Source organism: Sus scrofa, chromosome 8 (genome assembly GCF_000003025.6).
Source record: "Sus scrofa isolate TJ Tabasco breed Duroc chromosome 8, Sscrofa11.1, whole genome shotgun sequence".
NCBI classification, from domain to species: Eukaryota; Metazoa; Chordata; class Mammalia; order Artiodactyla; family Suidae; genus Sus; species Sus scrofa.
This window is the reverse complement of record NC_010450.4, coordinates 135269763-135282302: the sequence shown is the minus strand read 5'-3', so window position 1 is coordinate 135282302 and position 12540 is coordinate 135269763. Positions and strand designations below refer to the sequence as shown.

The following is a 12540-nucleotide window of genomic DNA, read 5'->3' as shown; positions in this document are numbered from 1 at the left end:
ACCTCTCTCCTAAGTCCCTGGCAACCAATTTCTGTTCTGTCTTTGTGGATTTGCCTATTCTAAGTATTTCTCAAGTTTCATTTGTGTTGTAGAAAGTAGTTAGTACTTCATTCTTTTTAAGGCTGAATAACATTCCATTGTATAGACGTACCGTGATCCTGCCCCTGTTTTTTTTATTTTTTATTTTTTTCCTTTTCAGAGCCACACCTGCAGCATATGGAGGTTCCCAGGCTAGGGGTGGAATCGGAGCTGTAGCTGCCAGCCTACACTACTGCCACAGCAATGCCAGATCCGAGCTGCCTCTGCAACCTACAGCCTACACTACAATCACGGCAACACCAGATCCTTAACCCACTGAGCGAGGCCACGGATCGGACCTGCAACCTCATGGTTCCTAGTCGGATTCGTTTCCCCTGCGCCATGACGGGAATTCCCTGCCCCCTGTTTTTATTTTCATTATTTCGGCTGTTCTCAAACATCAGCTCTTCCACATTAACTTTAGTAATTTTGTCTTATTCAGAGAGCAAAAGAGAGAATGAGTATTGTCTTAGACATTTCTTTAAATTTATGTATCAATAGGAAAGGATTGATATTTTTATGATACTGCGTCTTTCCATCTGGGAATATAATTTGTGTCTACTCAGGTTATTTTATGCCTTTATTAAGATTTTATAGTTTTTATCCCTCATTAATTCTGTGCCCGTATTTAGAAATGTTGGAGCTGGGGTGTTTTTGTCTGTTTTGTTTGTTTGTGTTTGGCTGTGCCTGCAGGATGCAGGAGTTCCTGGGCCAGGGGTCAACCCACATCACAGCAGTGACAAGGCCATATGCTGTTTTGAATGGGATTTTCCTGCTAGGTTTTCATATCTAGCTGCATATTGCTGGTATAGAGAAAAGCCTGCTGAATACATTAGGAGTTTTTTTGTTGTGGGTTTAATTATTAAAAAATGCTTCAGAGTCAAGTAGAGACAGCTTCGACTGTGTACTAGAGAGACTTTCCCAGGAGGTGGCAGTCTCATGAATCAGTAAGCATTTGGGATGAGAGTTGGCTTCAACGAAGCTGTCTTATTATTTTAGTTGAAGTGGTTTGGTTGGTTGGGATTTTTTTGTTTTCACGAGTGTAAAATGATAATGATATAATAGGAAGAAGTCGTTTCGAGTGTATGTTTTTTGGTTCTGTTTTGCACTTTGTACCAGTGAGTGGGATACTTTTCTTAACTCTGGTATCTTCTCACATTCACTGTGGTTGCAAAGGAGCTATTTCAACTTTACATTATTCCTTTTTTTTTTTTTTTTAAAGCACGAGAAGCCCTGCCAACGTGGGACAAACAGATCCAGTCACTTTGTTTCCAAGTAAATAACCTTTTGGAGAAAATCAGTCAGACAGCACCAGAATGGACAGCACAAGCCATGGAGGCCCAGATGGCTCAGTGACTCCCTGCAGACCTTCTGTGCACACGACACCTGTTTCCATGTTGTGCAGAATGATTTCACTCTCTCTCCAAGGCATTTGCATCATGACCTTACATATTTCAATCCCTTTTATGCTGGATTCTATTTAAAGAAGACATTATTAGAGCAGGAAGTACAAGCATTTAAAAATCTGTAGTTCCCATTTATTCAGGGTCTGTGTGTATGAAGCTAACTCAGATGTTTTGAAAGCTTTTTCTTTAAATGGAGTAAGTGAAATATCTGTGGCTAAAAAGTTTGGGATTTGTGATAACTTTGTAGTCATGTAAAACTTAAGTGCTTTGTGCCTCTCCAGATGTGGTTATTCTAATAAATGGAGAAGTGAGCCAAATAAAAGTAGTACTTGGTTTTTAATTAGTGAACAGTGTTTTGTTCCTTTTTCCTTTCAATTCATCAATTTTTTTTTTTTTTTAACGGCCACACCCATAGCATATGGAAATTCCCAGCCTAGGGGTCAAATGGAACTGTAGCTGCCGGCCTATTCTACAGACACAGCACTGAGAGTCAAACCTCGTCTGCGACCTACACCACAGCTCCCAGCAATGCCAGATTCTTTTTTGTTGTTGTTGTTGCTATTTCTTGGGCCGCTCCCACGGCTATGGAGGTTCCCAGGCTAGGGGTCGAATTGGAGCTGTAGCCACCAGCGTACGCCAGAGCCACAGCAACTCGGGATCCGAGCCGCGTCTGCAACCTACACCACAGCTCACGGCAACGCCGGATCATTAACCCACTGAGCAAGGGCAGGGACCGAACCCGCAACCTCATGGTTCCTAGTCGGATTCGTTAACCACTGCGCCACGACGGGAACTCCCAATGCCAGATTCTTAACCCACAGAGCGAGGCCAGGGATCGAACCCATGTCCTCACAGATACTAGTCAGATGCATTACTGCTGAGCCATGATGGGAACTTCCTCAGTCCATCAATTATTTATACCATAGGCATGAAGTGCAGTAAGTAATAAGCCATGATTCCTGTCCTCCAAGCATTTACAGAGTCACAGAGCCAGCAGTCAGGATGTGGAATAATCGTATCAGGTACTAAAGCACACGAGGGGAGCTTTTTACTTAGTAGAGAAATCAGGGATGGCTCGGGATTATTTCAGCCTAGGTTTATAGAGAAAATAGAAAAGACTGATTTTGTTTTGTGTTTTGTCTTTCCAGGGCTGCACCTGCGGCATGTGCAGAGTCCCAGGCTAAGAGTCTAATCAGAGCTACAGCTGCCGGCCGATGCCACAGCCACAGCCACTCGGGATCTGAAGCATGTCTGTGACCTACACCACAGCCACAGCCACGCCAGATCCTTCACCCACTGAGAGAGGCCAGGGATTGAAGCTGACACTTCATGGCTCCTAGTCGGACTCTCCCATTTATCCACCAATATTTAACCAAACTTGAGTCCTGTTGAATTTGACAATTGAATTTTTATGGCATGCTCTGATACCTCCTATTCAAAAGAGAGAAAAATCAATTAACACAACCTTGAAACCATCAGGTAGGCAGTTGGCAAGCTGAGCGTAATGCATTGTCGCTTTGTCAGCCCTAATGCTCATAGGTAACGTGGAAAGGGGCAAGAGTGTTGGCTGAGTGTACCCTAAGTGTCTTAGAATAATTATCTGTGATCTTTTCCTCTCAAACTTCTTAGATGGAAGAGAGCTGAGTTGCTGTGGACCAAAATCTCCTGTTATGAAACCAAACTCTGAGAAAAAAATCATAAAATTGACCCTTGAAATTAACTAATGACATAAAAACATTTTATTGGGTGCAAAGAAGCAAAAAGAATCATGTTAGTAAAATCTTTTATTTGGTGTACATTTTAAATGTAATATAAGATTCATAAACAAGAAAATTTAACAGTAAGGAGAAACATAGCTGGAGCATTTAGCAAAACTAAAAGACAGTATTCTTTTAGAATAAATCAAAGTTCTATTTTCTTATTGTGATTAAATATATCAATTACATTTCAGCTGCCAAGAGTAGAGAAGCTGAAGAGGTGTGTAGCTGATTTAAGTTGCTTCCTAAGAGCTCTTCATCAGGTCAAGAGCAAGCTTGCAGAAGGGAAAAAATGGAGCTCCTTACCTATAAGGGACACACATGAAATAGGGTTAAATGTCATCAATCTACTTTTTAATTTTTAAAATTTTTATTATTTTTTAATAAAAAAATGTTTAGGGCCTCACATGTGGCATATGGAAGTTTCCAGGCTAAGGGTCGAATTGGAGCTGCAGCCGCTGGCCTACACCACAGCCACAGCAACATGGAATCTGAGCCGCATCTGCGACCCACACCACAGCTCACAGCAATGCCAGATCCTTAACCCACTGAGCGAGGCCAGGGATCGAACCCGCCACCTCATGGTTCCTCGTTGGATTCGTTTCCGCTGTGCCATGACGGGACTCCTTTTTTAAATTTTTAATAAAGGTTTAGTTGTTTTTTTTTTTTTTTTTTTTCTGCAGGCACAGTTTGCAGAAATTCTTGGGCAAGGGATCAAACCCACCCCACAGCAACGACATCGGATCTTTAACGGCTAGGCCACCAAGGAACTCTATTAAAGGTTTAATTGTAGAACCATTTTAGATTTTTGCAGAAAAGTTAGAGGTCAGGGAGTTCCCATACACCTCGCACCAGTGTTCTGCTGGTTAACATCCTGCTCTGATAGGTTTGTCACAACCCATGAAACACTGTTGATAGATTATGACTAATCAAAGCCTAGCCTTTATTTAGATGCCTCAGTTTTTACTGTCCCTTTGTCCCTTTGCTGTTCCAAGATCCTATCCAGATAGCATCTTACCTTTAGTCATCATGTTTCCTTAGACTCCTCTATGGTTGGTTTGGTGTTTGTTGTTTGTTTGTTTGGGGTTTTTTTGGCTGTGTCTGGGGCACGTGAAAGTCCTGGGTCAGGGATCAAACCCGAACCGCAGGTGCAACCTGTGCCCCAGCTGCGGCAACGCCATATCCTTCACCTGCCACAAGGGATTCCTCCTTAGGCTCCACTGTGATAGATTTCGTCGATGACCCTTGTTTGGTTTTGTTTGTTTGTTTGCTTTGTTTTGTTTCTGGCCACACCTACAGTCTGTGGAAGTTCCAGGGTCAGGGGTCAAGCGTGAGCTTCAGCTGTGACCTGCGCTGTGGCTGAGGCGACGCCAGATCCTTAACCAGCTGCATCACAGAGAACTTCCAGATGCTCCTTGTTTTGATGACCTCGACAGTTTTGAGGAGAATGTGCCTGAATCTTTGTATGTTGCAGAATGTGCCTCAATTTTTGTGTGTCTGATGTTTCTCTCGTGGTTACACTGGAGTTGTGGGCTTTTGAGAGGAGGACCGTGGAGGTACAGCAGCAGCCTCGTCATGTCATTTCAGGGCACGTGCTGTCAACAGGACACCACTGATGATGTGACCTTTTTGCTGTTAGCCGGCTGAGGGAGTTTTGCCAGGTTTTTTCACTGTAAATCTCCCCACCCCCCAATATCCTCATGCTCTACTCTTTGAAAGGAAGTTGCCATGCAAAGTCACACTTACGGGGCGCGCAGTTTTGCTCCATCTCCTTGGAGGAGGAGTACCTACTTAAATCATGCGGAATTCTGTACTTCTGGGAGATTTGCCTCTTCTCCCTTATCCATTCATTCATGTATTTATATCAGTATGGACTCAGATGTTTATTTTATAATTAGAGTTGTAATCCAATACTGCCTTATTTTGGTGCTCGAGTTGTTCCCATTTTGGCTATTGGGAACTTTTTCAGTGGGTTCCTATATCCTTTCATCTTCATTTGGTTTTTTTGTTTTTTTGTTTTTGTTTTTTTTTGTCTTTTTGCTATTTCTTTGGGCCGCTCTCACGGCATATGGAAGTTCTCAGGCTAGGGGTCGAATAGGAGCTGTAGCCACCGGCCTATGCCAGAGCCACAGCAACAAAGGATCCGAGCCGCGTCTGCAACCTGCACCACAGCTCACGGCAACGCCGGATCGTTAACCCGCTGAGCAAGGGCAGGGACCGAACCCGCAACCTCATGGTTCCTAGTTGGATCGTTAACCACTGTGCCACGACGGGAACTCCTCATCTTCATTTGTTTATGTATATATACATACATACATATATATGGCATGTGGAAATTCCTGGGCCAGGGATCGAATCCAAGCTGCATCTGCAACCTATACCACAGCTAGGGCAACACCGGATCTTTAACCAACTGCACTAGGCTGGGGATCGAACTGGCCATGCCACAGAGACAAGCTGGGTCCTTAACCCACTGTGTCACAGCGGGAACTCCTCAGTTTGTTTTTAGCATAAATTATGTTATTCTTTGATCTTTGTCTCTTGATTCTCCCATTTCGGATATTTGTGTATCTAAAGTTTTACCATCAGTGAATAATGCAGGGTCCACGTTCCCGAGTAGGCGCCTAGACCAGCGAGATAGTTTATATCAAACCCGATCAAAAATTCCGCTGTTGCTGCACCGTCTTGTATCATTTCCTTGCACCTCCTGGCCCACATGTGTTTAAGCAGCAGTCGACAAACCCTTGCGTTATCACAACTTGGGTGCCTACTCTCTTTCCTGTTGTGACCCCGATGCTCACTTCTTAGAATCAAAACCCACTTCTTTCAAGGAACTTTCACTTGTACACACATCACAGAATATCATCTTCTCTTCCTCTGAGCATAAAATAGCACTTGGTCTAAAGGTGTCAGGAGTTCCCACGGTGGCGCAGCAGAAACGGACCCGACTAGGAACCATGAGGTTGCGGGTTCGGTCCGTGACCCTGCTCAGTGGGTCGAGGATCCAGTGTTGCTGTGAGCTGGGGTGCAGGTCGAGGATGCGGCTCGGACCTGGCGTTGCCGTGGCTGTGGTGTAGACTGACAGCTACAGCTCTGACTGGACCCCCAGCCCGGGAACTTCCATGTGCGGCCCTAAAAGGACAAAAGACAAAAGTAAATAAATTAATAAATAAAGGCATTAGTCCAAGTGTGCATTTTATTTGAGGGCTTATTTAATGCCCTCTTTTTGAAAATAAAGTTGTACAGACAAGAGGGCCAGCTTCTTTCTTTTTGTCCCCACAGCACCTGACAGTGTCCTGCATGGTACTAGGCACTTGATACATTAGTTAGTAGAGGATTGAAAACTCGGAGACATATCTTCCAAGAGTTATTTTTGTTAACTGATACAGAGTTCTCATTCACTTGAGGAAGGAAGTGGGATTTTTGCAAAGAATGGAAAATGAATGCTCTCTGCCCGTATCAAGATGTGTCTATTGCGGAAAACAAAGGCATGTTGATTTCCACCTCGCTGTGTCCTCAACAGCTAATCCTGAGAATCTTGGAAAAATTAGTTGGGAACGACTTCATTGAATTTCAGAGGATGGCATTCTATTTAACATTTCCAAATATTCTTTTTTGTTGTTGTTTTTTTAGGGTTGTACCCACGGCCTATGGAGGTTCCCAGGGGTCTCATCGGAGCTGTAACCACTGGCCTACCCCACAGTCAGAGCAACACCAGATCCGAGCCGCGTCTGCGACCTACACCACAGCTCACAGCAACACTGGATCCTTGACTCACTGAGCAAGGCCAGGGATCGAACCTGCAGCCTCATGGATGCCAGTTGGATTCGTTTCCGCTGCGCCATGATTGGAACTCCCAACATTTCCAAATATTCTACATTCTATTCTGCTTCTTTGAAAGTTTCAAAGTGCACCTTCTCTAATGGGAATTCTCTGTTTAGCCTCACCTCAGTATTGATAGATGCTTTCTGCCGCCGTCAATCCAAATGTTAGGTAATATGTAGTTTTCATTTGCTCTGTTCCTTTGTAACTATTTACCAGTCTCTTTTGCCAGTTTGTTTATATTAGCAGGGAGTCTGTTTCCCATGTCTTTTGTACCTCCCACGCTCTCGTATTTGACAAATGGCCTTTCGTTAATAGATCGTCAAACTCCTGTGACCTCAGGAAAAGTCGCCATCCCTTTAGTTACTAAAACATGGTTCCAGAATGTAGTTATTGTTGTGACGGAGTGTCTGTGCCCTCTGCCCTCCCCAGCTCACACGGTGGGACCCTGACGCCCCCTGCGATGGTGGAGCTCTGGAGAGGTCGTTCGGTTTAGATGAGGTCGTGAAGGTGAGGTTCCCACGAGGAGCTTCCCGTCCTCCTAAGAAGACAGAAACGTGCTCTCTCCCCACCATTTGAGGACATGGCAAGAAGGGGGTCGAGGGCAAAAGCGAGGAAGAGAGCCCTCTCCAAGGAACTGAACTGGCTCATACCTTGACCTTGGGCCTCCAGCCTCCAGGACTGTGAGAAACCAGTTCCTATTGTTTAAGCTGTTCAGGCTGTGGCATTTCTTCATGGCAGCCCCTGCAAGCTAATCTAGCTACCTTCTTCATAAGAAAACAAATCAAAGTCAATCTTTATAATACGATAACATCTGAGGGACGTGAAGAATGATTATTAGCAAATTATTGTTTAAAAGAGTGCATAATTTAAAAAGCCATTAATTATATTTTTAAGCAGTCACCAAGTCTGGGACCTACCATCAGCTGTTTAGAACGTATGCATGGCTCTCCTTCTGTTGATGTCTCTCTTGATTTGGCAAAGAGAACACATAGGGCAGCAGAGCGTCACCATAAAGTCATCACAAATGGACCCCTGGTTGGAAGAGACACAGAGACAGAAGGGTCAACTTCTCCTCTTTGGAGATGAAGACATGGATTTTCAGGACATTTTGAGGAGAAGCTGAAGGCACTGATCCTTTGAGTTTGGAGTTTGGATGGATACATTTAAGATAATGTTAATTGCTTTTTCCACATAACCCTGTCTCTTTTTATAACATCAAATGTTTCACCACACTTTGAAATATTGAAAATAGAAGATATCCAAACAAACTATCAACATGACGGTAAAAGTATTTCAGGAAGAAAAATATAAAAAAATCTCCCTCCCCCACCCCCCCAACTGGAAGTCTCCACCAAAATGAAGGTGTAAACAAAGAAAGAAGAGGATGGCGGTGGGGGCGGGGGGGCGGGATGGTTCCTGTCTTGGCACAGAGGAAACAAATCCCACTAGGAACCAGGAGGTTGTGGGTCTCACTCAGTGGGTTAAGGATCTGGCCTTACTGTGAGCTGTGGTGTGGGTCGCAGACGCGGCTCGGATCCCGCGCTGCTGTGGCCGTGGTGTAGCCTGGCAGCAGTAGCTCCGATTGGACCCCTAGTCTGGGAACCTCCATATGCTGCAAGTGGGACCCTAAAATGACAAAAGACCAAAAAAAAAAAAAAAAAAAAAAAAAAGGATGGGGGAATATAAGAAACAAGAGCCTCACGTGGGGGGGAGGTTAATGGCATCTCCAGGTGGTGACAGTGAGATTTCAGGGTACAAGCCGAGCACTGGGAGAAAAGAGCCCTGACTTCAAAGAGGAGCAGGTCAGGGAGTGATTTCATCAGGAAGACGAAAAGCATAGACTGTCTGATGTGTCGAAGGTTTGGGGAAGAGGTTTGGAAAACTGGCAAAGGGTTTGGGGTTGGATGACCCCTAAGTAAATGGAAAACTCCTAATGAAAAAGCCGAGGGGTATTAACAGGAAGAAAACCAAAGTTTGGTAGAAAAAGCAATCGTAATTCACTGCGTGATGCAACTCCGAAGGGCAAACCTAGGGATCATCACAGAAGGAGTTCCCGGGCTTGTAGATATTGGTTAAATAAAATTAAACCTGGACTAGAAAACAGGGCTGGGGGCATCTAGTGAGACAGAAACCTTGAGCAATTTTTGGAAAAATAAAAAAATAAAAAAACGAAACAGATGGGATGACATTGATGGAGAAAGTAAACCGGAACTAAGGCATGTGAAACCTAACACATCAGTTACACCACAAACCAAAACCCCCTGAGCTCAGGAAGGAGGAAGAACAGAATGGGGAGTGAAAGAGTAGAGGCGAACTGAAACCAGGTGGGAAGAGCTGGGCCGGCCCAGAGCTGCCAGCCTCCACCTTGCCCCGGCACAGTCTGCAGATCCGGTTGACAGAAGACCACAAAGTGGGCTTTGGGGCCCCAGGAGGAGGAGGCGTGAGATAACAGGCGGCATCTCGCCTCTCCCAGAAGAGGTCAGACTGCAAACCCACTGCAGGAAATAATAAAAGGTGGGGACATTCTAGCACAGCCAAGAATCTAAATCATGAGATATTTCCCACCCATGAAATAGCCAAATGATTTTACACTGGGTATTCATCGAATGGCACTTCCCCTTCTTTTCTTCTTTTGGCTGCATACCTCCACCCCGGTTCCTTTTGTGCCCTAAGGGAGTAGTTTTAGATGTTTCACAACTAATTTTTATCCTGTTAGTAAGGGCCTTTACATTTTGACCCACAACTTAACATTATCTTGAGAATCATCCAAGCTGTGGGGTGTGACAATAGTGCCTTCCCTTTTTACTGCTGAGTAGTATTCCATTATATGGAAATATCACAATTTGTTCATCCAGCCACATACTGCAGGCCATTTGGGTTGTTTTTAGGTTTTTGGCTATTACCAGCAAAACTGCTCTGAATATTTGTGTACAAGTCTTTGTGTATATATATATAAATACCCAGGAGCAGAATGGCTGGGCTAAAGTGTATGTATTTCGTTTTTTACGAAATTGCGTTTTACATTCCAACGAGCAGTGCATGAGAGTTTCAGCTCTGCTCACACTCGGTGGGGTTTAGTCTGATTAATTTCAGCCGTCCCAGGAGGTGTGTAGCGTACCTCGCTGGGCTCTTAATTTGCATTTTACTAATGAATGAGGATGCTGAACATCTTTTTATACGCTTCTTTGCCATTCAAATGTTTTTCTTCTAATTTTGCTCATTGCGTTAAAAAATTTAACATGAGATTTACCCTCTTAACGTTGTAAGTGTACACAACACAGCAACTTGGAAGAATTCCCAAAATAATTACACTGAGTGAAAGAAACTGCACAAAAGAGTACACGCTGTTTAGCTCTATTACAGAAAAGCGGTAGAAAATGAAAACTAAATTACAGTGATGGAAGCATCTTGGCGTTTACTTGGGGGAGAGAAGGGAAAGAGGAAGGATTACAAAGGGGTGGGGGAAGACCTTTGGGCTAATTAACATGTTCATTATTTTGACTGAGGTTAGTTTCGCAGGTATATACATGTATAGAAATTTACCAAATTGTGCACTTTAAATGCATGAAGTTTATTGTAAGTCAATTATACCGCAATGAGGTCCTTTTTAAAAACAGTGGTATTTATCTGTTAATACCGAAGTCAAGTCTTTAGACTATCTTTGTTTCTTCCTCTTCTTTCCAATCTTCCAAATTTTGTCAGAACCAACTAACGTTTTCATTTCAGATTGTTAACAATTTTTTGAACTCCTAAGGAGTATTTTAAAAAATTGATTTTGGGAGTTCCCGTCGTGGCGCAGTGGTTAACGAATCCGACTAGGAACCATGAGGTTGCGGGTTCGATCCCTGCCCTTGCTCAGCGGGTTAACAATCCGGTGTTGCCGTGAGCTGTGGTGTAGGTTGCAGACGCAGCTCGGATCCCGCGTTTGCTGTGGTTCTGGCGTAGGCCAGTGGCTACAGCTCCGATTCGACCCCTAGCCTGGGAACCTCCATATGCCGCGGGAGCGGCCCAAAGAAATAGCAAAAAGACAAAAAAAAAAAAAAAAAAAAAGAAAAAATTGATTTTGTACCAAGTCTTTAAAAACCTCGATGACTCTCATGTTAAGTAGTCACAGCATGATAGAGCCCCCCCCAATCAATTATAAAAGGCAAACAACACCAATAAAACAGTGAACCAAGTGTACGCACAGATAGTTTATAGAAGAAATGCACAGGACAATCCATTTTCAAAAGTTGCTGGATCTAATAAAAATTCAACTAAAACAACCAGGAAATATCGTTTTTGCCTTTATGACAGGCAAAATGAAGAAATATATTGGCACAGAAGTAATGTTAATGGTTGTACATTGATATAATTTTTTGAAGAGGTATTTGACAATATCTTTCAAATTTGGGTTTTGTCTGTTTGTTTTTGCTTTGCAGGGCCGCACTTGCAGCATATGGAAGTTCCCAGGTTAGGGGTCGAATTGGAGCTACAGCTGCCCGTCTACACCACAGCCTCAGCAATGTGGGATCCGAACTGCATCTGCACCACAGCTCACGGCCATGCTGGATCCTGAACCCACTAAGCGAGGCCAGGGATCGAACCCGCATCCTCATGGATACTAGTTGGGTTCATTGCCACTCAGCCATCATGGGAACTCCTCTTTCAAATTTTGCATGTGCATATCGTGTGATCTATCAGTCTAAGCCAGCACATTTTCCTGTAAGAGTACCAGTGCATGCACAAAATCATAAGAATACAACTATTTAAACTGCAGGATTATTTAACCTGTCCTCAATAAGGAAGTGATGAAATAAATTACATGATGGAATCCAAGACAGACATTAAAAAGAATCTGTATGACAGACATGAAAGGGGTCTACCACATCTTAAGGGGAAAAAAGAAAACAGGTTACCGTATAATATGAACTCATTTTAGAAGATAAAGACAAAATAAAAGAGCCTGCAAGCCCCAAACCTCCTATGTCTAGTTCTGTAACTATAGCCATAGCTAATCTAGATTCGTATGCCTTACAGGCATAGGAAGAAAACCGAGGGAGAAGGCTTGCCGCATTATGAATAAGTTTATCACTGAGTAGTGAAATCGATTGTAAATGGGTTGGATTTTCACTGTTTATTGTATACACTTCTGCGTTTGAATTTGCCATAAAATTACAGATATATGTATTATTTTTATAATTAAAAAACTAAGAACTGTTTTGAAATGAAAAGATAAAATCATTTCAGTGGAGTAAAATAAGTTCTAAAAGATTCAGCCTCTTCATTTGTTTCCTGTCTTGGTTAATTTTGTGGGTCCACCTGGCTAGGCCATACTCCCCAGATAGCCAATAAACACGATTGCAGATGTTTCTGTGAAGGTCAGATTTTATTTTATTTTATTTATGTATTTATTTATTTATGTTGTCTTTTTTAGGGCCGCACCCACGGCATATAGGGGTTCCCAGGCTAGGGGTCTAATCAGAGCTACAGCT

The 12540-nt window shown here is 43.3% G+C and overlaps 2 protein-coding genes across 6 annotated transcripts in view; one reads left to right on the top strand and one right to left on the bottom strand.

Moving 5' to 3' along the window:
• Positions 1 to 1828, top strand: part of COPS4 (COP9 signalosome subunit 4) — a 33919-nt gene extending 32091 nt beyond the window's left edge. For 3 of the 5 annotated variants that reach the window (XM_013989412.2, XM_013989411.2, XM_021100266.1), the window contains one exon: positions 1301 to 1824. In XM_013989412.2, coding sequence (XP_013844866.1) covers positions 1301 to 1434 — 134 coding nt within the window. In that variant the 3' untranslated portion in view covers positions 1435 to 1824. 5 annotated transcript variants of the gene reach the window in all.
• PLAC8 (placenta specific 8) overlaps positions 3212 to 12540 on the bottom strand; it is a 28331-nt gene continuing 19002 nt past the window's right edge. Inside the window, exons 4-5 of the mRNA XM_003129352.4 lie at positions 7984 to 8098; positions 3212 to 3547 (exon numbers count right to left, since the gene is read on the bottom strand). Of these exons, the coding sequence (XP_003129400.1) occupies positions 7994 to 8098 (105 nt within the window). The 3' untranslated portion in view covers positions 3212 to 3547; positions 7984 to 7993. The remainder of the gene's footprint in view (positions 3548 to 7983; positions 8099 to 12540) is intronic.